The sequence below is a fragment of the Balaenoptera acutorostrata genome, chromosome 3, assembly GCF_949987535.1.
Source record: "Balaenoptera acutorostrata chromosome 3, mBalAcu1.1, whole genome shotgun sequence".
Classification (NCBI taxonomy): Eukaryota; Metazoa; Chordata; class Mammalia; order Artiodactyla; family Balaenopteridae; genus Balaenoptera; species Balaenoptera acutorostrata.
In genome coordinates, this window is record NC_080066.1 from 36,795,844 (window position 1) to 36,821,665 (window position 25,822).

General features: G+C 43.4%; 1 protein-coding gene across 1 annotated transcript; it reads right to left on the minus strand.

Annotated features, from left to right (window-relative positions):
- Positions 1 to 4,950: 4,950 nt before the first annotated feature.
- Positions 4,951 to 24,538, minus strand: WHAMM (WASP homolog associated with actin, golgi membranes and microtubules). Its single transcript, XM_057543867.1, has 10 exons — positions 23,816 to 24,538; positions 21,028 to 21,201; positions 18,508 to 18,658; positions 15,718 to 15,887; positions 14,554 to 14,719; positions 11,962 to 12,149; positions 10,615 to 10,701; positions 10,284 to 10,379; positions 7,568 to 8,060; positions 4,951 to 5,731 (listed from the first exon to the last, which is right to left on the minus strand). Exons 1-10 carry the CDS (start codon positions 24,425 to 24,427, stop codon positions 5,433 to 5,435), a joined length of 2,436 nt encoding a protein of 811 aa, XP_057399850.1. The 5' UTR covers positions 24,428 to 24,538; the 3' UTR covers positions 4,951 to 5,432.
- Between the last annotated feature and the right edge of the window lie 1,284 nt (positions 24,539 to 25,822).

Consider the following 25,822-nt stretch of genomic DNA (forward strand, 5'->3'; position numbering starts at 1 on the left):
GTTCCTGTGCTGCAGAAATCTCCATGAGGCTGTCCTAGGCCCTCTCTCTACGCAGCCATCCCATGTTTGACAGCAAAGGTTTCAGGTGGAGGGTGATTTAACTTAGAGGGACTGCTAGATAAACCAGCGCGTGTTTGCACAAGAGAGCACACTACCGAGCGGAAGTGATTCTGTGGCCACCCATGCCCACTTGCTTTGCATGCCCTTGCAGCTCACTTGCGGGGCGCCCCTGGCCCAGAGCCCCACATGAACCACCTCCCAGAGGGGCCTCCTTACACCAGTCGGGTCCTAGGCTTCATTCCTCCGGGGCGCTTGGGAAAGTTGACCTTGCTCTTTTGCAATAATCGTCCCATGAATGAAGTTTTCCTTCCCAATTCTTGTCTTGCTCCTGACTACTCCTTTTCCTTCCCCTCCTCCTCCTGCCCTGTAGTGTTGGGGTCTCCAAGGATCCGGCCTGGGCCACCTTCCTGTGACACTCTCCCCTGGCAGTTCCAAGGCTTCCCCACTCCACCTTGTCCCAGCCTCCTGGAGTCAGCTCCCCTTTGTCCGGTGCTGCCCCCTACCCACCTCCTGATCCCTGACCGTGGCACCTCCCCCCTCCAGGTGTTGGCACCATCTATGTCCTTGCCCTTGCTTCCTGCACGATGAGTCACCATATTATGCTTCTTCCTCTGGTTATCCCAATCTCTTCACTCCATCACTGCTTCTCTCACCAGACAGTCCCTATCCTGTTCCTGATCCCCTCACTCCAGGATCTCCTCCATCGTCTGGTTCCTTTTAGGTAAAGCTGCCAGAGGCCTCTTCCTAAAGCTTGAGTCATCAGGTTCTAGCCCCCTCTCTCCATCCTCCCCCCATGAGGTCACACTAGCCGCCTTCCCTGGTCCTGCCCAGGCCTTGCTGGTGCATCCTCTCTGTGCTCTAGTTCTTGCTCTTCCCACTGCCCTGAATCCTTTCCCGTTTCCAACCCCATTTCTCTTCTTAGACCCAGCTCAAAGGCCTAGGCCCTCCAGATTAAAATCAGCCACTCCAGGGGACTTCTCTCATGCTTCTTAGAGAGCTCTTTTCACACTTACAGCTTTTTTTTTTTTTTTTAACATCTTTATTGGGGTATAATTGCTTTACAATGGTATGTTAGTTTCTGCTTTATAACAAAGTGAATCATCTATACATATACATATATCCCCATATCTCCTCCCTCTTGCATCTCCCTCCCACCCTCCCTACACAGGTACAGCTCTTAAATCATTAATTCATGTATTCATTTAACAAATATTTCTTGAGCACCTTTATGCCCCAGGCCCTGGGAACACAAAGGTGAAAAGACACAGATATTTTCCGCAAATTTATTACATTCCAGTGGAGTCGTGAGGTGATACATTGCAGGTGCAAATGGAACTCAGCTGATGGAGGATTTGTGAGACTCCCCCTCAAGCAGGGCTCTCACAGGTGTTCAAGAACAGGAGTCAGAGTACATCCTGCTTCTCCAGAGCTGGGGTGACCCTGGGCCACTCTCAAGACTTTGTGAGACATCCAGCTCCAAGGCTCTTCATCTTGGAAGGAACCTGCAATGGCTCTAAGTATGCCTGCCTCACTCTTCCCTTTCACAGCCCCCTCATTTCCTGTCTGACTTGTATATATTCGTGTTTTTCTAAGGATGGTCTGCAGACCAGCTGCTTCAGAGCTATCTTGGGTTTCCCAGAAAAACCTCCTGGATTAGCATTTTTGCAGGCCAGGCCTGACAATATGCATTCTAGAAGCTCCTTGTGCTAGACAACAAGATGATGGTTCCCCAAAGATGTCCACATCCTAATCCCTAGAACCTATGAATGTGTTACCTTACATGCCAGAAGGGACCTTACAGATGGACCTTCAGATGGGGAGATTATCCTGGATTATCTGGGGGGGGCCCAATCTAATCACATGAGTTCTTAAAAGCAGAGAATCTTTCCTGGCTGGGGTCAGAAAGAGATGGTGGTGGAAGAAGAGTCAAAGAGATACGGTGTTGCTGGCTTTGAAGATCAATGAAGGGGCCACAGGTCAAGGAATGCAGGCAGCCTCTAGAAACTGGAAGAGCTTCTAGCTTCTCCCCTAGAGCTTCAAAAAGGAACACAGCCTTGCTGACACCTTGATACTAGCCCAGTGAGACCCATGTAGGACTTCGGACCTATGGAACGGTAAGATAATAAATTTGTGTTGTTTTAAGCCCCTATAATTGTGGTAGTTAGTTCTGGCAGCAATAGAAACCCGATACGCTCCTCCCATGAGTTCGCATATCTAAGAGTTGAGAAACTCTGCTGTACAGTGAGTCCCCGACACGCAAACGAGTTGCACTCCGAGAGTGCGTTCATAAGTCCAATTTGTTCGTTAAGTCCAGCAAAGTTAGCCTAGGTACCCAACTAATACAATCGGCTATATTGTACCATACTGTAATGGGTTTATAATACTTTTCACACAAATAATACATAAAAAACACACACACAAAAATAGTACTGTATGGTAAAGTACACAAAAGCACAACCACTTGTAGCAGATGCACGCACATGAAAATGTACACCAGACGCGTGAACTAACTTACATGATTGGACCTGCGAACGCATGTTCCCATCTTTGAAAGTTTGCAACTTGAAGGTTCGTATGTAGGGGACTTACTGTATAAATTCACTCAGCTACATGGTTTCACATGATGGGTGGTCATTAATCAAAAACCTCTTGATTCTGGCTCCTGCTACTACCTGCTTGATTCCCCAATACAAATGCGGGAGAGGGAACGAATGAACAAATGAATAAGTCAGTCTGATCAGCCCAGCTCGTGGTTTTTCACTCCGGGACAATCCATAGGAGGTTTCCAGTTATGGATTGGCTGTCCTAGCATAAGCTTTAGCCAGAGGGCCCATCTCAGGCTCTTAAAACATGGCCAAAGTGGGCTGCCCTTGTAGCCAGGGCTGTGGGTTGGGGGAGGCGTTGTGACTGGTGTCCAGGACAAGGGGCAGTGGTCCTAGGGCGGGGGAGGGCCCGGGAAGACTTTGGAGAAGAGGACGCGATGGAGTTGAGACTGAGAGGTGGGTGTGGATTTGCCGGACGGGTGGCAGAGGGCTGGGATGCCCCGGGAGCTGAGGCTTAGGAGAGCAGGGCCATCTGAGGGCAGCCTGCTTGGTATTGCTGGAGTAAAACCTGTGGCGGGAAAGGGGCGGAGGGACAGCAGCCAGGTTTCTGAGGGGCAGGCCTTTACCGGTGTGGGTTGGTGAGTGGAGAGGGACATCGAGGGTGGAGGTGGAGATGGATTGACAGCGCTTTAGCGGGTGGGCTGCACAGGTTTGAAGCTGGACAATAGGAGACAATACTTGACCCTCCCCTTGGCTCTGGATCCCCTGAGGCCAGAGTCTGGACTTAAGCCTTGGCTGGAAGAAGGGGGGAAATGGAGAACTGAGGGAGAGAGGATTCCAGAGAAGTTTGGATGCATGTTAGACAGTTGGGTGAGGGGTTTTAATTGGAGAACTCTCTGGAAAAGGATCTTTTTTTTGAGGTCTTCTCATCTTTGGCAGGCCTTAGAAAGCAAATTCTGAGAATTATCCAAGTCTGAATAAGCTCACTGGTGTCTCAAAATACTGAAATTACAAGAATTAAAATAAAAATACCAAATTGCGTAATAAGCATAAGAAAGTCCAGCAAAGCTCTGATGTTGCCATTTTTAAAAATACCAGATTCTTTCTAAAGAAACTTTTTGTGCTGAGCTTGGCCTGTCTATGGTGTAGAAAGAGGCCTGGGAGGCTGCCACTTGGCCTGCCACTGGGATTTGCGACTGAGGCCCAGCAAGTAGCCAGCAGGGACTGTCCCCATGTGCAGCAACCCCCACCCCTACACACACACACACACCGGGAACCAGCAAAAAGGAAAGGGAACAGTGGGAACAGACGCCAGTGCCGGGTCAGGGCACCAAGGCCTGGGCCCCGGGAGCAGAGTGAGACGCCTTCATGTACAGGAGCTGGATCTGGGTCTGCACCACTTCAGGTCATGGAAAGTAGGATACCTGACAGACCCACGGGTGACCTGGCAGTGGCCACGCTGAAGGATCTCCAGCCACGCACGGAGGTCCAGGCTGCAGCTGCTGAAGAAGGACCCAGACCCCTCCCAGCTATGCCAGCTGAGGCCCCTCAGAGTTAGCTAAGAAGAAACTCTAAGTAGGAAGGGTTTTGGTCTATAACAACTTTTCTTTGGAAAAGGAGGGTCGATTCATCTTGTTCTGTGGAAACCCAGGATTGCCATGGCAAGAGTGAGGGTGATGACATTAGTGGGGATGCTTTGGACAATTTGAGAAATGAGGAGACTGCCTTGTATGGGTCTCTTCCCCTTTCCTAATTTTAACACAAAGCAAGGAGGAGAAATGATTCCAGCATGAGTGCCTAAGGGGAACAACACTCTTCCCCGACCCTTAGTATTTGCTTAAATAAATGTTTAACGTTTTGGGGATTTTGTTGTTGTTGTTGTTGTTGTTTTGGCTGAGTTGGGTCTTCGTTGCTGCGTGCAGGCCTTCTCTAGTTGTGGCGAGCAGGGGCTACTCTTCATTGCGGTGCGCGGGCTTCTCACTGCAGTGGCTTGTCTTGTTGCAGAGCACGGGCTGTAGGCGCGTGGGCTTCAGTAGTTGCAGCTCACGGGCTCAGTAATTGCGGCACGCAGGCCCTAGAGTGCGCAGGCTTCAGTAGTTGTGGCTCGTGGGCTCTAGAGCGAAGGCTCAGTAGTTGTGACGCATGGGCTTAGTTGCTCCACGGCATGTGGGATCTTCCTGGACCAGGGCTCGAACCCGTGTCCCCTGCGTTGGCAGGCGGATTCTTAACTGCTGTGCCACCAGGGAAGTCCCGTTTAATGATTTTAATAAGATTTCAGCTAAACCCAGCCAAGGGAGGGATGGTTGTGTTAAGATATTATGTTTCCTTTCCTCATGAGTGACACTGATGCATTATAAATAGTTCTTTATTATGGGTTTATATACTGCCTGATACATGAAATACATTTCCTTTAAAATATTTAAAATAATTTCTGCTTATAAGCAACTTATTCGGATTATTGTTAAAATAACGTTCACATTCAAACCTTTCAATCTCAGGAAACCACTACACACACTCGGGAGGAACGGTCAGTAGTGCTGTTTACCATAGCAGTGTAAATGTTTTTCAGAATAAGGGAATGATTCTAGATTATCCGTGGTGAACAATAACTACCATTTTCTTATGCCAGCGGTGCTCACCGTGGGTTCTTAGATGCGTGAAAGGCACCACGTCTCTCCTTCCTTCCCTGACTTTAAGAGCTGCAGCGTTAAATAAAGCTGCAACGTCACACGCCCAGCCCTGCTGATCTTTCAGGGCGTTATGTGGCCAGTCTGCCAGCACCCCATTCACATGCTTTTCCAGAACGAGCCTTGGGCCTTGGCGGAGAGGCTAACGGTCCCACTCGCCAGGGTTCTGCTCATCACGATCGTCCTCCTCCTCCGAGTCAGCAGATACTCTCTTAATTCTCTGAAGCGCCGCCTTGATGCTCCTCTCCAGGTCGCTGGTGGGTTTATTGCTGGGGCTTGGGCCAAGGTCAGGGTGAACTTTCTTCAGTTTGACCCCTTGTCTTATGGCAGCCAGAATGTGCTCATTGACTGAGGCACGGGGAGGGGACAACGTGGGCGCTTGCACCTTCTGGAGAGGGGCCCTGTCATGCCTTAAGGAGGCCAGCACTTCGTCCATCGACCCTGAAATTGAGTAAACAGAGCAAGGAGTCACGAAATCAAACTCTTTCTCCCTGAGATGCCGAGACATTTTTGTACTCGTTAACAGGGTTAAGTCACCCATAAGTTAATGCCATGATGTAAACAAATAATCATCATTCCATTAAACAAATGCTTTGATTATCTGCTAGAGAGGTCAACCATCAGCTCCCTTTCTGAATCCAGGATAGTCTAATTGCTAATATTTTACCTTGACCACTTATTTTCCAGTACTTCTTCAGATCCATAGCAACTCCCAGGCACAGTCAAAAGTCAACACACCTTCTGTTAGGGTGGCTGTTTCTCAAGACACAGGTGTTATCATCCTTTTGTGTAACCCTGAAGATAGTTATGAATTCCTGGGGTGTTAAGTAATCTGACCCAATGTGCACTGACAGCTCTAAAATTGTATCTCCTCCATTTCCCTTCCCACTTAACAAAATTTTTTAACGTACCCCACTGTATTTCTCCAACTTCAGTCTTGGATATTAGTCAGTGATGACTCGTTCTGTGATAATGAAGCGAGTAGGTTTCCACACATGAAAAGGCTTAAAGCAAAACTTTAATCAGTAGCTCAATGAACCCAGAGTGGGTGGCACTGGCACATTTCTCTGTATATAGTGTGTTTAATTCCACCTACATTACCCTGACGTAACTTAGGTGCTCTACTTTTGAGGGTGTGAAATGCTGTCAAAACACAGATTAGATCAGAGTTTCAAGGCCTTGGTGAAGAGAAGCTATTTTTCACTCTGGCACCTTGAGACCCCTGCGGGGGTAAAATCTTTTACCACCTGCTGGAGACCGGGGCATGACTGTAGCCACTCATCTAGGGATCTTCCATGTGAGACTTCAAGGTGAATAGTCATTTCTAGTTAAGAATTGAAAGGCCATGCCATGGCTAACAAAACACTTTGGATTTAACCTATAACTTGTTATTACATTTCCCTTCTAGGAGTAATAAGACAGAGTTTCACCATCGAGGGCATTTTATTATTCTTTCCAGTGAACTGAGGCAGTGTGTGTGAGCTGATCGGGGCTTCCCACACTGTGTGGGCTACACCAGGCCGGGAACAGGGCTCCCCCCGCAAAGCCCTGCCACGTCCCATCTCTCGTCTAGGCCCAGGCACGTGAGCTCTCGCTTTCATTTACACGATGTTGCCACAGACCCCATGGAAATGGGCCTCCAGTCTCTACCTAAGAGTGTGCACATTTTCATTTGTACCTGGCTCCAGGTGCAAAGAAACCTTGAACTCAGAATAACTGGATACGCATTACCAGAACCACAGTTTGGAACTGTTCTGTTTGTATAATTCACATCACCTTTCACAGTCCCCTTGTATGTTCTAGGCAGAGGTACTCAGGCATAATCTTTAAAACAAGTGTACACAGCATTTCGATAGAATTTAAACACAGACACAAATACACTCCAGAGCAGTGGGCTCTGAGTCTGGGCAGATTTCAGCCCGTCTCCTCCATAATCAATGTCTAAATCATAATTAGAATAATGAGTAGAACTATAGCCCTCATTAGACAGAGAAATATTCAAGTGTATTCAGCGTGCTATACTTGCAAATGCAAAAAGTGGTCTACTATTTTTTTGACCGCTTTATTTTAGAAAGATTTCCCACAGCATTTATCAAACTCAGATTTAGGCTATGCTAACTTTGCAATAAAAGAGTGATAAGGCAAAAAATACTGAAATATTTTAAGATTGTAGAGAGTTCTAAAAAAAGGTTTTGATTTGAAGATGAAGGCTCCTAAAGCTAGAACGCTCCAACCACCTAACCACCCCTGGTGAGCAGGGACACTTTGGCAGATTACCTGGGCAGGTAAAACTGTCTGAGGAACCACACGGGCTCTCAGCGGGCGATTCACACACTAGAGGATGCGGCTGATCATCTTTCGCTGAAGTCCTGAAGTGTAAATTCCGATGATTTGCAGATTGAGAAGAAAAGGGCGGAGCAGGGAGGGGCAGCGGTGGTGGTGGTGGTGGTGGTGGTGGTGGTGGTGGTGGTGGTGGTGGAGGAGGAGGAGGGGGAGGCAGTGGCAACTCCTCACTTGATTTGGAGTGTGTTTGGGCACCAACTGGAACAAAAGTCTGAACAGGGATGTTTCTAGCACAGTCTTCATGCTCAGGGGTTATCACGTTACTAACTTCAGATAAGGGAGCGCTTCTGGTTTTCCTAGAGGACGGATGGATCACCGCCGTCATCTGAGAAGTCGGCGGGGATGTCTGCCGGGGAAGTCCACTCGGCCGGTGTGGAGCAACAGGTTGTGAGCGAGAGCTCTTTAGGACAGAGCGACTTGGACATCTCTGAAAATGAAAAACTGCTGTGAGAAACTTGCTACAAACGCAAACTGTCAGAATGCTGAAGCTTTCTATAAGTGAACACTGAAGCATTTCTGTGCGTGGATTATTCTAATTCACAAAGTGGCTCCTTCTCACTTTGTACAGCCACCCTTGCTACTAAATCTATATATTAAGAAATAAGCATTTATATCCTTTCATAGAATACTTTCTCTGTAATAAAGATATGAAAGGATATATACAGATGAAAACATTCATCACATTTTTAGTATGAAAAATCAGAAACTTAGTATCAACAATAGATAGTTGAAAAAATTATGGTGAATTTAAAGTATTAGGCAGCCATGAAAAATCGTAAGTAGTGCAAAGTCTGAAACATCCTTAAAAAATGCAGATGATCTGGTGTTGAATGTATAACCAGGTAAAAAACAGAGGCATGAAAAATACCAGCAGGGTGGACCTCAAAGTGACAGTTAAAACAGGAATTATGGATGTTTCTCTAATTTTTATGTTTAGAGTAAATTTTATAATTTAAAAATGTGAATTAAAGAAGTTCTGATTAACGCATATATGTGGAATCTAGACAAATGGTATAGTTGACTTTATTTGCAAAGCAGAAATAGAGACACAGACAAAGCAGAAATAGAGAACAAATGTATGGATACCAAAGGGGAAGGGGGTGGGGTGGGAGGAATTGGGAGATTGGGACTGACACATATACACTATTGATGCTATGTATAAAATAGACAACTGATGGGAACATACTGTATAGCGCAGGGAACTCTTTAATTCACTGTGGTGACCTAAATGGGAGGGAAATCCAAAAGGGAGGGGATATATGTATATGTATGGCTGATTCATTTTGCTGTGCAGTGGAAGCTAACACAACATTGTAAAGCAACTATACTCCAATAAAAATTAAATAATAAAAAAAAATAAAGAAGTTCTGGTCTCGCAGGTATAGTTTACTAAAGAAAAACCTAACCTTACAAAGACCTAATCTTGAGGGATGTATACCTCCATGGACCAAAAAAACTGCAACTTTTACCAATTTGAGGTCAACTCGTTCCAGTTTGTTGAGAGCTTAGGCAGTCTGATTCTGTCACCTTCATACCATCTTCACACTGTCTACATTTGAAAGTTCATCGCTGCTCTGACTAGTTCAGGGCTACGGAGCTGGACTTGCATCCCTGGAATCCCTTCCTCCACGCTGATCAATACCCTCGGGTGACAGCTGACCAGCAAGTTACTGTCCACCTGGCTCATCTGTGTTCACGTAGCCCCCCGCATTCATGCCCAGGCTCTCACCCAGGAGAATCAGACTCTCTGGAGGTGGGGTCTGGGCATGAGTATGCTTTAGAAGCTCCAGAGGTGCTTCCGATGTGCTGCCCGGGTTGGAGAATCTCTGCTGTGGCTCTGACTCTGTATATCCCTGAGCTAAGTTGTGTAATCACCCTGAGCATCAGTTACTCATCTTTAAAGTGGTGATGATATCGCACAAGGTTGTTTTAAGAATTAAATAAGAATGAATGTTAAGTGCCTAGCACATGCCTGGTATACGGCAGTGATCAGAGTAGAAAGCATATCAGGAAACAAGATGAAGTTGTAGGACATGATTGATTCACTCCGGTGCCCCCTATTTTTCTTGTTGGTGTCACACAGTGCACCTTCAATACCTCATCCCAGACTTATGTCTGGGAGTGGATGGTTTTCTCTTTTGGGTCATTATGAAGGTGTGTGTTGCAGGTGTGTGATGAGAACAGGTTTATGTTTTACATTCAACAAGTTTAATGTTACTTTAAAATAAGTATTTACTTTTTTTTTTTTAAACCTATTCACTTTTAATAGGGCACAAAATTATACTTATATCACAGTGTTTCCTTGACCAAATTTTAAAGACTTCTTTATTACAAATGAGGAAACAACCAGCTAAATCTAAGGGCAATTTAACTATTTTCAGTTTTCCCTGCCAGCTGACACCATGGTGAGCAGAGTCACACCACCTGGTCAGGGGGGAGAGCAGGAACCCTAGTGTGCGGCAAGGTCAAAAGCATCTTGATATTTCTAATATTTTTGGTTTTTATTTATAGACTACAAATAATGGCATTTGGGAAACGTTTTATGTCCCAAATTATCTGTTCCTAATACTTTATACTTTTCTCCTAGGATGGGTGATCTTCGTTTATTTCTCCAGACAATGCAGGCGAAGTGATTATTTCTAGAACTCACCTCTTTAAATGCTCTCAATCGTTGGAGTGTTTTTTGGCGTTCTTGGTTTATCCATTCTTTTTTCTTTTGCTCCTCCTCTTTTTTCTGGTCTCTTTTCTGTATTTAAACAAACACATATTTGTAAACTTCTCAGAAGTCCTGAGAAAGAGGGGGACCGTCACCTGACATTATTACCTCCTCCGGCCCCCACATCTGCTCCCCATGCTGCAGGGCCGGACTGCGCTGTCCCCTCAGGATCAAGGCTGACGGGGCAGTGGAGCTCCACTTTGTACGAACTTAAGCCCATGTGTCATGTTATGCAAATATAAAACATTTTTCTTTAACCACTCACCCTCTGAACGCTATGATGCTGATGCAAATATTTTATGCTTTCTTCAGCCTGTTGCAATCTGAGTCGATGATTTTCTTTGCAGTGATCCTGGGGGAATAATATAATTTCATAGATCTGTTTTTTACCTGGTTATAAATTGAACGCCACATGGTTTTTAATATTACCATGGGCTATAGCATAAAAGGTTAAAAGAAAAAAGCACTGCATTTGGGCTGCAGTATAAGGCATTTATTAATAGGAGTTATGGTGTGGCTCAGTGCTTCTGCCTTCTCCTCGGTCACGTGATATGGGGCGATGGGCTGCTTACGGGAATCCCTCCTTCCCGGTAGGAGGGCCATGGCTGGGATTCAGTGCTTTGAGAGATGAAAAAGCAAATCCTCCAACCAAGTGGAAATGAGAGGACATACAGGCAGTCCCACATTCCTAAGTGGGATGTGTCCTAAGGACCTGTGTTTCAATGCAATTATTTTAAACACATTTCCCCATAATGTTCTAAGTAATATCTCCAAATATACCTACATAACACATCCAACCTATAATACCTGAAAATTAAAAACTACATTTCAATTATGCTTAGCCTTTCTTACTATGTTACTTTTATTTATTTATTTATTTATTTATTTATGGCTGTGTTGGGTCTTCGTCTCTGTGTGCGGGCCCTCTCCAGTTGTGGCGAGCGGGGGCCACTCTTCATCGCGGTGCGCGGGCCTCCCACCGTCGCGGCCTCTCCCGCTGCGGAGCACAGGCTCCAGACGCGCAGGCTCAGTAGTTGTGGCTCACGGGCTTAGTCGCTCCAGGGCATGTGGGATTCCCCCCAGACCAGGGCTCGAACCCGCGTCCCCCGCATTGGCAGGCAGTTTCTCAACCACTGCGCCACCAGGGAAGCCCCTATGTTACTTTTTTATGTAATCATGGAGTGTTCAAAAATTAAGAAAAAAAATCACTCACCACATATAAGGACTGAAATGAGCTGAATATTATCTGACTGATATTTTATAATCAACAATTCACAATAAAATTAATTTTAGCATTTATTATAGCTGATTAGAAGTTTCTACCTTTTGTGGTTTTTAAAATACCTGTATAAGTAATAGGCATTCAATAAATAGTTGTTGAAAGACTTAATTAAAATTTAAAGATGATGGCAAATGCTTAAATCCAAAAGGAAAAAGAATCTTTTTAAGAAAAACATTTTAAATGTATTTTAATTGTAGCCACTGATAGCTACATAAACACACACAAAATTTATCATTGATAAAAGCCTTATTTTCAGTACCTCTTTATCTTTCATAAAAGAAGAAACCCCCAGAAGGGGTAAGAAAAGAAAGCTGCCCTGGGCACTCCTACCTTTCTGTTCCTGAGACGGGCTCTTCTGGCACAGATCCTGCCCCGTTTAGATTCCAGCTGCTGGCACTGCCGGCTGAGTTCCTTCACCTCCAAATTCTTATCATCCTGCAGCCCCATTACACGATCCATGACTTTAAGTTCCTCTGGATTTTCACATGGATCGTAATAGATAACTTCATCCTGTTTATCTAGAAACATATTAATGATTTTTTAAAAACATGTCTTATTATTAAAAATAATGCATACTTTTTTAATGTAAGGAAAGTTAAATATCCTTGTAATTATGATTAACATTTATGTATATATATGTCTATATGTACACACATACACACACACACAACTTATATAGCTACACATATCAATAAACAGAATTCTTAGAGAAACTTTTCCATGTGATGGAAATATAATTTTAATGGCAACACAGTATTCTCAAATTTAAGCACTCTCTGTTGTTAGAATGTTCCAATGTTCTATTATTATCAATTTCACTGTGATGAACATCTGAATATAAATCTTTGTGTACATTTTTTATTACTTCCTTAGCAGATGAATATTTAAGGCTCTTGATGACTCCTGTCAAATCACCCTCCTCCAGAAAGGCAACTTACATTCTACCAGCAGTATATCATTAAGGTGCCTTAATGATATTTAATCTTAATTACATATTGATTTTTTTAAAATACATGCTAACTGCAACAAATTCAAGCCCTACAGAAGTACACAAAATAAAAAGTGAAATTTTCCTCTTCCTTCACCAACTCTTTGGCATCTTATTCCTGGAGGAAAACATGAACAGTTTGGCATGCATCCTTCCAGATTAACTTTTTTCTAATAGAAGTTTTTCCTAAATATGTAAAGTGCTTATAACGTGAAGCTACTGTAAAGTTTTTTGAATACCTAGGATTAAATTAAATGTTCAGGATCTATATGAAGAAAATAACTAAACTTGGAGGAACTTTAGGAAAAAAAAGACTTAAGTAAATGGAGAGACATACCATGTTCTTGGATGGGAAGATTCAAAATTGAAAAGACGACAATTCTCCCCAAATTATCTCTAATGTTAAGTGCAATCCCAATAAAAATTCCGAGTTTTTTGGGGTTTTTTGTTTTGAACTTGCCAAAATGATTCTAAAGTTCATCTGGAAGAATAAAGGAGTGAGAAAAGTCAGAAAATTTTTGGAAAAGTAGAGTAATGAGGGAAGTACTTGCTTTACCTGATACTAAAATGTACCTCCAAGGTACAATAATAGGAACAGCATGGTACTGGCACCAGAAGCCACTCACAAATCAGTGAAAGAAAATAACAATTCATAAATAGATCAAAACAAATATGATAATTCTGGATATGAGACAGGTAAAAGTCAAAGCAACAGGGCAAAATGTTTTTAAAAACCAGTGATTGGGACTGCTAACAATTTGGGGGAAAAAGTTAGATTCCTACCCCACATCAAAATAAATTTCACCTGGATTAAAGAGCCAAATGTTTTTAAAAACAAAATCATAAGAATACTGAAACAAAACATAAGTAAATACTGATATAATTTTGGGATAAGGAGGTATAAGACCAAAGCAGAAGACTGATAGAGGTGACTTCATAAAAATTAAATATTCCTACAAGGCAAGAAAAAGCAAATGACAGAGAAATTATTTGCAACCTATGACAGATAATAGAATAACATCTCTAATATAGAAAGGGAATGTTCCAAAGAAAAATGGGCAAAGGCCATGAATAGGCCGTGAATAAAAGAAATACAAATGGCCAGTAAACATACAAAATTGCGTTCAACATCACTTGTGATTAAATAAATGAAAATTAGAAGATGCCATTTTTTGCTCTCAAGTAGGCGAGAATTTAAATGAATAAGTATGGGGAAACAGCTATTTTCATAATCAGCTGATGGGAGCATCATTTTGTACAACCTATCTAGAGGGCCATTATGTAGAATGAAATTCAGAAATTTAGAAAATAATAGAGGTACAGAAAAATGCATATCAAATGATTCTTGTAGTGTTTTTTTTTAACAAGTATGTGTCAAAATGTAAAATATGCATTGTCCTTGACCTGATTCCATCTTTAGAAATTTATTCCAAGGAAATAATCTGTCATATACACAAAGACATGTGTAAAGGAAGGTTCTTCACTACAATGCTGTTCACAACAGTGAAAAACTGGTAATCCCGGCATGTCTATACAATGGAATACTATGCAGCCATTAAAATTTTTGATGGTTTTCTTACTTACTGAAATGGAAGAATGATTATTATGTATTAAGTGAAAAAGAGGTTACTGAACAGGATACATAGTTTCGGTTTAAGAAACTGAAAGATATTTATAAACATCAGCATACAAAAAAGGCTACAAAGCTATAGAGCCTAAGTATCTCTAAATGATTTAACTGGGGTAATAATAGTTTCCCTTTGTTTTGCTGTGTGTTTACCAATGAATATATTATTTGAATAATAAAGTACTAAAGGGAAACTTTGTTAGAAAATTTCAGATATATTAGACAATATACAAGAAATAATTGATAATATGATCTGTATTTCCTTGAATGTGTAATTTAAACATATACATTTAAATATATATTTTACCTTTTATAAGTCTTTTAATAGAGTCCAACTGTGTAACAAGCAGTATTTCTTCATATTTTAATATCTCAAATTTAACCTCGTATAGTTCTAACTGAACTTCATAATATTGTATTTCTAATTCGTCTACAACATTTATTTTTTTTTCTTGTTCTGGAAGATCTTCCATCTTGTTTTCATGAAAAAAATAAGAGCAAGTTAAAATAATTAGTACATTAAAGGCAAACTTTACAAGCATTCAAGTTATTTTCTATTCCTTGCTCAATATCAAATATAAAAAAAGCAAATAGAGAAGAAACACTTTTCCATTTCATTTAATGGGATAAAAATGCCTTCTTCAATGTTTGTCACAAATACTTTATCTCATCCCTGAAACATGAAAACATTTAGGTTTTGAGAAAAATAAATGGCAATGAGGTATTTACAAATGTTTTCTGCTTTAAAGTCATACTGTTACAGGAAAAAAATTAAGTGACTACGCTTCTAGGATGAAGCACCTCTTTGATTATTCTAAAATTGTGCTGAAAACACAGCTTGATTGATTTTAAAGTACTGAGTACTTGATTGATTTTAAAGTACTACATCAGTACTGAGCTTGATGTTATCATCAAGTGAATCCTACAATATAATATTTCACAAACAGGGACTTCCCTGGTGGCACAGTGGTTAAGAATCCGCCTGCCAGTGCAGGGGACACAGGTTCGATCCTGGTCCAGGAAGATCCCACATGCCGCGGAGCAACTAACCCCATGCCCCACAACTACTGAGCCTGTGCTCTAGAGCCCGTGAGCCACAACTACTGAGTCCACGTGCCTAGAGCCCGTGCTCCGCAACAAGAGAAGCCACTGCAACGAGAAGCCCGCGCACCACAAGGAAGAGTAGCTCCCGCTTGCCACCACTAGAAAAAGCCCGCGTGCACCAACGAAGACCCAACAAAGCCAAAAACAAACAAATATATATATATTTTTAAAAAATAATATTTCACAAACATTTTGACCAAAGGGAAACTTCATGGCCAACCTTCCACAGTCTGCAAATTCTTATCTACTGGAAGATGGTGTTGGAATAAGTGAAGAAAGGAAGCTCTTTCACAATGCCTGGAAAGAAAGATTCTACCTAAAATAAAAGTGTATTTTTAAAACAAAGTTTCACTTATCTTTGTCTCACCTTTCCCTGAATTTCAGCTCTTTTGTGATTTAAACACAACTCTTTGGCTCTCATGAGTTGCAGAGTCTCCCGAGCTAACATCAGCTTGAGTTTTTCTAACCTGGGAGTTGCTGTGGCCCAGGCAGCCTGACCAAATCTCTTCTCATCCTGTGCCATTTGTTTCTGCATTCCTGTTGTATTGTAATTAATAAAATAAAACATAATTACAACTCATTAAAAACAGAAGAATTTATCCTGAACTGATTCTTTGTTTATTGCCTCCCATGTTACCTGCAAAACATCCCTTTTAAAAGAAAATTTCTTGTATTTTAGTGACTTTTTATTGTCACAAAAATAATGCATGGTTATTGGTATAAAATTTTAGATAACTTCATTTAAAAAAAGAAAATAATAAATCATGAATCTCACTTACTTAAAGCAATTGCTTCTTACATTTTGGTGCATATACTTCTAGACTATTTCTATGTTTAGCTAGACAGACAGGAAGATATAGTTTGACCAAAACAAACAAACAAAAACCCCCCCCACAGGATCATCATTCTTTATATCTTTTTTATTTCACTTAATATATCAGGGAACTCTTGCTATTCATAAAAATAGTTATAGAGAATCATGCTTACTGCTACACGGCGTTCCATTTTATAAATGTACTATAGTTTAACAAACTAACAGACAATAAGTTGTTGCTATTTGGGGCTACTATCAACAATGATTTAAGATAAAAGTCCTTCACCCAGCCCACAAGATCATATGGTCTCATCCCTGCCTGTCTTGCTGGCATTCTCTCACACCACATTGTCCATTCAGGCATACCTCAGAGATAATGCAGGTTCAGTTCCAGACCACCACGATAAAGCGAATATCACAATAAAGTGAATCACATGAATTTTTTGGTTTCCCATTGCATATAAAAGTTATGTTTACACTGTACTGTGGTTTATTAAGTGTACAGTAGCATTATGTCTAAAAAACAATGTATATTTGAGGCAGGAGATAGATGGGCCCAGGCTAAACAGTTTCTCCCCTGTGGACAGAAACTCTGTAATAGGAGAAACTCCATAAAAGCAGGATAATGGGGACTTCCCTGGTGGTGCAGTGGTTAAGAATCCACCTGCCAATGCAGGGGACACGGGTTCGATCCCTGGTCCGGGAAGATCCCACATGCCATAGAGCAACTAAGCCCGTGCGCCACAACTACTAAGCCCACGTGCCACAACTACTGAAGCCCGCATGCCTAGAGCCCATGCTCCGCAACAAGAGAAGCCACTGCAATGAGAAGCCCGTGCACCACAACTAAGAGTAGCCCCTGTTCGCCGCAACTAGAGAAAGCCCGTGCATAGCAACAAAGGCCCAACACAGCCAAAAAAAAAAAAAAAAGCAGGATGATGGAGGAGATAAAAGACCACATATTCCTCATTCTCGAAGTCAAGGAGGACTTCCTGACTACACATGCACAGAAAGGCTCCTTGGAGGTCAAAAAGGGAGGGGGCACCACCTCATAGTAAGTGATGTCAACCTACCCTAGGCCTCTAGAATCCATCTTGGCTAAGAGATGCGCACACACACAGGAGGATCCTGAGATATACCAAATACGGACTCAGAACCAGGCAAAGCAAGATGATCGGTCAAAGGAAACCCGGAAGAAATGCCCCGTAAAAGTTATTCAGACTACCATGAGGGTGCGACTCTCTCTGAGCCCACCCGTGTGTCTATCCACAGTCACTGTACTCTTTTTCCTCCTAATAAACACTTTTACTCGCTTCACTACTTTGTCTCTATGTGGAAATTCATTTCTACACAGCTGACAGGCCAGGGCCTTGTCACTGGCCACTGGTCCCTGGTGGTCTTGTGGCTAGAATTCAGCGTCCTCACTGCCACGGCCTGATCTCAATCTCTGGCTGGGGAACCGAAATCCTGCTTCAAGCTGCTGCAGGATGAGGCCATCCGAGATCACATACATACCTTAATTTAAAAATACTTTATTACTAAAAAATGCTAACCACCATCTAAGCCTTCAGTGAGTTGTAATCTTTTTGGAATAATAACATCAAAGATCACTAATCACAGATCACCATAAAAAATATAATAATAACGAAAAAGTTTGAAATATTAGGAGAATTACCAAAACGTGACAGAGACATGAAGCGAGCAACTGCTGTTGGGAAAATAGCACTTGCTGTTTTACAACAGACTTGCTCAATGCAGGACTGTCACAGACCTTCAATCTGTACAAAACATAATACCTGTAAAGTGCAGTAAAGTGCAGCACAATGAAATGAGCTATGACCTGAGGTATGCCTGTACTGTGCTCCAGCCCGTGGCTTCCTCGTACTTGGCATACTTCCCAAGTTCCTCAGACTTGTCAAGCTCCCAAAAACCAGAGGGCCTTTGCAAATGCTACTCCTGCCTGGAACACTCTTCCCTCACTTTTTTGCTTTCTCCACTTCCATTTACCCTTCAGATATCAGGGCAAGTGCCACTTCTCAGAAGCCTTCATTGGCCACTCTGATTGGGCCTAATTTCTCTCTCCTAAGCTCTCAGAGCCCCATGTTTCTCTTCTTCATGTGGCTTGTTGCCACTGCCATTTTCCATGTGTTTGAATGAATATATAATTGATATAATTAAGATTTCTCTCCCTTCACCTGACTGTACAGTGGCTGTTTATGCTTATCCTTATATTGAATCCCCAGTACCTAAAAAATACAGAACCTGGTGCTTAAGAGGCCCTCAAATGTTTTCCGAATAAAATGAAAATTACATGTATCTTAGTACAGCATTTTAAATTATTACCTGCTAATGCTTCTACTGTTTTTCCAAAATAATTCACTGTAATATCTTGAATCGAGACTATAGCTTCTTCAGCCCGTCTGGTCCATTCTTGGGCTTCCTTCTGCAGGGCAACTATCCTTTTAGGACCCAGACCATCCTCATCCAAGGACTTCTATAGAAAGAAGGGAAAGCTGTATTAGTAAAAGAGAATAGTAATGTAGAGCCATTAGGAAATCGAAAGGAAATTGGTCACATGGATTATTTCAGCTACTTTTACTACTACTACATAGTCAATTAAATTTCATTCATTCATCAGTTCCTTACTGAGTATGAATAAGGCTCTAAGTGGTGCATCCTTTGGATGACAAAGGGATACTCTGGAGTATAAAGGAAAAAAAACCTACTTTTACTTTGTATTACTCGAATAACTTTTCTAGAAGGGAATGCTGTCAAGTTATGTTTCTCTATTAATAATAATACACGATTGTTTGAATGAGATCTGTATTGTTAAGCACTCAGCAAAGAGCCTGGTACATGACACTCAAGTGTTAGCTGTTGCTGTGGTTTCTTTTAGGGACATGGCAGGAAGCTTTTCAATAGTGTGATTCTTTTCTGAAGGGCAAAAGTAATACAATAACCTAAAACATGAATGATTGTGACATATACTATGTCATCTAGTATCTAATTCTTCTACCAAGCATGATTTAGTGACATAAGAAATATACCCAGGTTAGCCATCAGGGAAATGTAAATTAAAACCACAGTGAGATACCACTTCACATCTACTAGGATGGCTATAATCAAAAAGACAGACAATAACAAGTGTTGGCGATGATGTGGTCAAATCGGAACCCTCATTTACTGCCGGCAGGAGTGTAAAATGGTGCATTTATGGAAAATAGTCTGGCAGTTCTTCAAAAGGTTAAACAGAGTTACTGTAGGGTCCAGCATATCCATATATCCAAGAAAAATGAATACATATGTCCACATAGAAACTTGTACACAAATATTCATAGCAACATTATTCATAATAGCCCAAAAGTGGAAAGTTCCAAATGTCCATCAATCACTAAGTGGATATGTAAATGTGCTATGTGCATATAATGAACATTATTTGGCAATGAAAAAAATGAAGTTCTAATACACACTACAACATGGATGGATCTTGAAAACCTGATGCTACATGAAAGGAGCCAGACACAAATCATTCCATACGATATGAAATGTCAAGAAAAGGGAGATCTAGAGGCAGAAAGCAGATGGGTGGTTGCCCGGAGTTGGGGGGGAATGGGGAATGCGTATGGAGTTTCTTTTCAGGGAGATGAAAATGTTCTGGAATTAGACAGTGCTGGTGGTTGCAAAACTGAATATACTAAAAACCACTGAATTGTACACTTTAAATAGGTGAATTATATGGTCTGTGAATTATATCTCAGTACAGCTGTTATTTAGAGAAAGAAAAAATATACACAGGAAGTAAAGACAATCCAAGTAATAGATTTGCAAAATAAGGAACAGAACAACTTTCTCCACAGGTTAGGCTGGCATGAGTTTCATCTAAACATGATACCACTTTTACGGTAGCCCGGCAGTGGCCATGAGTGCACGTGTGGAAGGATGGCCCAGTGCAGGGGGCAGAGATCAAGAGATCTCTCTGTTGTCTTCTGATTCCAGCTGGTTTAGAACCAGAGAAAGCTATTGAACCTCCCCACCCACCTTGGTTCCAGATTCATTTATAACACTGGAATGATAATGCTTATTCTAACTAGTGTTCCATGGCTCAATGAAATAAGAGCAACGACAGCATTTACTAAAGTTTAATTTACTGAATTACAATCCAGGGCCTTGCTATTTAAATTTTCATCCTATTTCTCATAAGTCTGCATGTGTCCTTAGAGGCTGAAAATAAGCTAAAGTAAATAAGCAACACATCAAAAACAAGTCATCACTTCCCTGGTGGCACAGTGGTTAAGAATCCACCTGCCAAGTGCAGGGGACACAGGTTCGATCCCTGGTCCAGGAAGATCCCACATGCCGCGGAGCAACTAAGCCCATGTGCCACAACTACTGAGCCTGCGCTCTAGAGCCCACGAGCCACAACTACTGAGCCCATGCGCCACAGCTACTGAAGCCCACGTGCCTAGAGCCGGTGCTCCGCAACGAGAGAAGCCATTGCAATGAGAAGCCCACACACCACAACGAAGAGTAGCCCCTGCTTGCTGCAACTACAGAAAGCCTGCGTGCAGCAATGAAGACCCAACGCAGCCAAAAAATTAAAATTAAAATTTAAAAAAAAAGTCATCAGCAAAGAAAGTGTGTAACCCTTGAAAATCTGCAGAAATCTTAATGTATTAAGACGACCGACGTAAAATGTCTTCAACTGAAATCAATTTAAAAAATAATAAATTCGATATATCTACAATATATCTAAATATAGGGTAAACCCAAAGTGGAAACACAGATTGAATCTTAAATGCGACTGAAGAAATAGTATACGATAAAGAATAAGTCTCATAAAGTAAAAATATAAAGAAAACGTACCAAAATAGCAAGCTTACATGAAGTTGCAAGTTCTCGCATATCCCTGAATGGCTGCAGTAAATACTGGAAGAACAGGGTTGCCGCAGTAACTAATTCCTGGTATGCTTCATCTTCCTCTCGATACACTTTCATTAATGCTACCATGGTGTTGGCTTTTTCATGCCCTTGAAGCACCTAGAAGGCAAAATGTAAATAAAGCTCACGTATGGACAGTATTTATAAGATCATACCAAACCAACAAAGCTAAAGAAACCTGAATGTTCTAAACTTTAATGCATCAATTTAAAATACTGATTAAACATGAAAATGCTATTGTTCTCCAACCAAAATGCCCAGTAAGAATGGTTAAATAAATCATGGTATATCCACAGTAGACTATTATTACTATAATCAATCATTCAGCACTGTGCTTTTGAAGACTGTTTAGTAACTGGGGACTTTTATAATAATAAATGGGAGGTGGAGGAGGACGCAGAGTTGAAAATTTTATCTCAACTATGTTTTCTCTAAGTACTCAGAGAAAAGGACCTGAAAAAGGCATCAAATAGGGTGTAGACTGAGGATATTTTTCATCACTTTTCCGACCATAAAGGTTTTGTGAGGATGTACTCCTTTTTTAAAAGCTCATAAGGACACAGAAATGCCTCCAAGTACTTCTCCAGCATGTCAACTCTCTTAATTCCCCCAGGTTAATATTGCCACCAAACCCCCAGCAGACTCATTTAGCATCACAAATGTGGCTCTAGCCTCTGCAGAGCGCTTCTTCTGAGGCAGGATAGAAAATAAACTGAGCATTTATAATCTAGATAAACTCATTTGGTAAGAAATTACCTTACCCCCCAGGAGAAGAGAAATAAAATCAAGTAATAGTATAGACTTTTTTTTCCCAGTCAATATCCTTAAATTCTTCTATTTCCTTCCCTCCACTTAAGGATAAAGTGATCTATGTTCAGCTGACATTTTATCCAGGTGATAATACTAGGATTAAAAAAAAGTTTCCCCGAAAATATTAAAACACATGAAAAAGTAAACTTAAGACAACTGATACTCTTCAGTCTTATTGCTTAGACTATTCAGAATTCAAAACATTCAGCTTCACTTTATATATACTAGCAATCTTGGCAACTGGTCTAATTCTAGAATCAATTGCTTCCCTGTTCTAAATATGAGCTGAGTATTAAGATGATCACATACACTTCCACGGATGCAGTATATTTTGTATTTAAGCCCTCCCCCGCCCACCTGTTCCACGTAAACAGGTGAACCACACAAGTGTCAATAGCTAGCCTAACAGTATGAACTATACTAGTGCCATAATACCTCTGAATGAACTTCAAATTGGGTAAAGTATAACTTTTACAATAGTAACATATATGTCAGTTTAAGGAAAAACCACTTCTGTCAGAAACCGGGTGTCTAAAAAATAAAAGTGTCTGATTCAAAATGATAAAGTTGGGCTTCCCTGGTGGCGCAGTGGTTAAGAATCTGCCTGCCAATGCAGCGGACACAGGTTCGAGCCCTGGTCCTGGAAGATCCCACATGCCACGGAGCAACTAAGCCCGTGTGCCACAACTACTGAGCCTGCGCTCTAGAGCCTGCGAGCCGCAACTCCTGAAGCCTGGGCGCCTAGAGCCTGTGCTCTGCAACAAGAGAAGCCACTGCAATGAGAAGCCCTCGCACCGCAGCGGAAGAGCAGCCCCGGCTCGCGGTAACTAGAGGCTCGCGGTAACTAGAGAAAGCCCGCGTGCAGCAACAAGGACCCAACGCAGTCAAAAATAAATTAAAAAAAGAAAAAAGATAAAGTTGACTGGCCTGAAACTGCCCTGTGGTTTCCTCACATTATAAAGCGAAATTAACCCATGAGAAGTGGGTGTATAAAAAGCTCATTCTATATTTAGCTTGCGAGGATATAATTAAGATTTGAACTGTGGCTGGATTGTTCTCTTACACCTCCCCTTCCTCAAATGAAGGCAGAGAAAAATCACTCAGATTAAGTACGGCATATAATGAGAAAGGGCAAGCAAGAGGCATGTCGGGGTGTGGGATAGAGCACTAAATCTAGACTCAGGAGAGTCAGCTCGTTGTGGATATATGAGCCATATTTTTCTCTTAAACCCTTTTGTGAATTTGTGAATCCCCTTCAGCTCTGTAAGCTTACCACTCAAAAAATGAATTGTTCCATCTCTCTAATTACCTCTTTCAAGCTTAAAATTGCACTCATGTTGCTGCTGTTCCACACTGATGAAGACAGCTCACATCCTGTCGGCTGTCCACTTGACCGAGTCTTTATCACCTAAGAAGCCTGTGTCCTAGAAGCACCTTCATCCTCTAAAACATTTTGTCTCCATTATCGGTCTTCCCTCATACACAGAACCTGTCACTGTTTACCTTCAGTCTGTGTTGTCATTTCCTACACGGATGGGATATTTCTAGTTTTGCTTTCAGTATTCTCTGGCACTTCCTGTCACAACAGCCAGCTCCACCAGCATCTTCAGGGGAAAGGTTTAAGGGCCTACCCTGGCTCGTAACTGCGATTAAACTTTGATTTAACTTAGCCCTCTCGCTATAGGCCCCACGGGGCTTCCGCGGAATTCCCCTCGCTGCTCCCCGACAGGTGAAGAGCACCTGCGAGGCTGCGCGGCCCTTCCGCGCATCACGCTGTTAACCTGCTCCTTCCCCGCGCTGGTCTGCAGAAGGACTCCCCTCTCGCACTCGTCCCACCCTGGAAAAGGGCACGAGGCTGAACCGAGAGGGAGAAGGACCGGGCGACGGCCCGGCGGGCGCGTACCTGGCGCAGCCGCGCCCCCGCCTCGTCCCGCCGCGTGCGCAGGGCTCGCTCCCGGAACTCGCGCGGGCTCTCGCAGTCGGCCGCGCAGCCCTCGGCAGGGAAGAGCGCGTCGCGCACCGCGGCGCCGCCGCAGCCGTCGGCCGCCTGGCCCAGGTAGCGCTCCAGCTGCCCGCACAGCTCCTGCAGCGCCGCCTCGCCGGGGTCCGTGCGCGCCGGCCATACCAGCGTCCACAGCCCGAGCCCCAGGCCCCAGGCCCCGCCGCCGCCCGCGTCCAGCTCCGGCGGCAGCCGCGGGAAGCAGCGCTCCAGCGGCGGCCACAGCGCCGCCAGCTGCTGGTGCGCGCCGCGGAGCCCGGCGGCCGAGAGCAGGCCTGCCCAGCTGGGCGGGGGCGCGGCGGCCTCGGACACGGGCTCGGACACCAGCTCGGGCCCGGGCTGGCTCCCCTCGCGCCGCCGCCGCTGCGCCGTGCGGTCGTGACAAGTCACAGCGAACTTGCCCTCCACGTCGTTCCAGGCCACGAGGAAGCGCAGCTGGTGCCGCTCGGGGTCGGCGAAGAGGTCCTCGCGGACCGGTACCCAGCCCTCCAAGCTGTCGGGTTGCTCGTCCTCCATGACCGCCGGCGGTCAGCGCCCGGAGGGCTCAACTCGCCGGAGCCTGGTCTCCCTGCACCCCCAGCCACTGGAAGGTCCGGACCGCGTCATTTTTCGCTGAACTGAAATCGGCGTCAGCACCCCCGCTGCCACCACCCTCGGCACTTTTGATTGGCTGCCCACGGCCTGGGAGGTGTCCAACACGCTTCCGGGATTGGTTGGGTGATAGAAGGGAGGGTTCGCGACAACCAATGAAAAAGTCAGAAGGTCGCCGCTCCGAATCAATCAATGTCTCAACCCCGTCTGGAGCCTGGATGATCACTCTTGCCTCTCACCTTTTCCACCTATGTACACACTGACGTTAAAAAAAAATTTGTTAAATGAACGAGTTATTGTCTTAGCCTCCTACACTAAACTGTGAACCTCTTGAGAACGCAAACCCAGCTAGCTGACTTGGTCTTCTATTACCGGGGCCCTAGTGAATACATGGTTCCTGTGCTCAAGAATGGTGAGATCAAACATTAAATTAAACTTAATAATTATTTGTTGAGGGCCTCTAAGCGCCAAGCACTGGGTAGAAGCCACAAGCTTATTGGTATCAATTCAACAAGCTTGTACGGAATGTATGCTGTGTGCCTGTTTTGGGAGGCTGGGCGCGGAGGGGGCATACAAAAAACGTACAGTCCCTCCGTCTTCAAAGCATCCCAGCTCCCAACCAACATGTTTAAATACAGTCTGTGTTCTAACACGTCATTTTAGAGATAAGGAAACTGAGACCCAGAAAAGAAACGTTTCTTAAGATACACAGACACTTAGGCAATTCAGACACTTAAGACCGCCTGGCTATTGAAGACCTGTTTACGGAGATAAGGAGATGTAGTTTGCAGATAGGAATAGAGTGTGGGTTGGAGCTGAACCTGTTCATACAACAGGGTATAAGACAGCACTGGGCTCTACCCAGGAAATGTACAGTGTAGACTGAGAAATACAGTACATGTCAGCTCCCATCCTGTGAGAGCACTGCTAGAGGGGTAGTGGGGTTGGAGGACCGAGGGGGAGGAGCGAGAAGCCCAGGGAGCGGGGAAGGAGCCCTTCATCAAAACACGGTTTGTGAGGGCTTGATTCAGGAACTAGTGAAAGGGCTTTTGAAGTTTTTGAGCTGGGAACGCCAGGAATCAGATTTGTACTTGCTATTATGCCCAGGGTAAAACAACAACAACCCCCCTCGTCCCCCGCTGCAAAAGAAAAAAAACAGGGCCAGGCTAAAGCTTTGGTTAGGGGCATCTCCACCCCCCGCCCCAAGATAATCCCAAGGCATCTAGTAGCCTCTATGGAATGTAGCTTGAAGGTCTAAAGGTGCCTCTATCTGAAGGTCCCTCCCTTTAATGTCGAGGAGAGGTGGGGCTATGGGTTCTT

What these genes read in the sequence shown, in the direction of transcription:
- WHAMM (XM_057543867.1), bottom strand. Translation starts at nt 24,427, where the DNA reads ATGGAGGACGAGCAACCCGACAGCTTGGAGGGCTGGGTACCGGTCCGC. An exon ending in GAGCTGAAATTCAGGGAAAG is followed by an intron (nt 14,720 to 15,717) that starts GTGAGACAAAGA and finishes CATGAAAACAAG; the next exon opens with ATGGAAGATCTTCCAGAACA. An exon ending in AGCATCATAGCGTTCAGAGG is followed by an intron (nt 10,380 to 10,614) that starts GTGAGTGGTTAA and finishes GTTTAAATACAG; the next exon opens with AAAAGAGACCAGAAAAAAGA.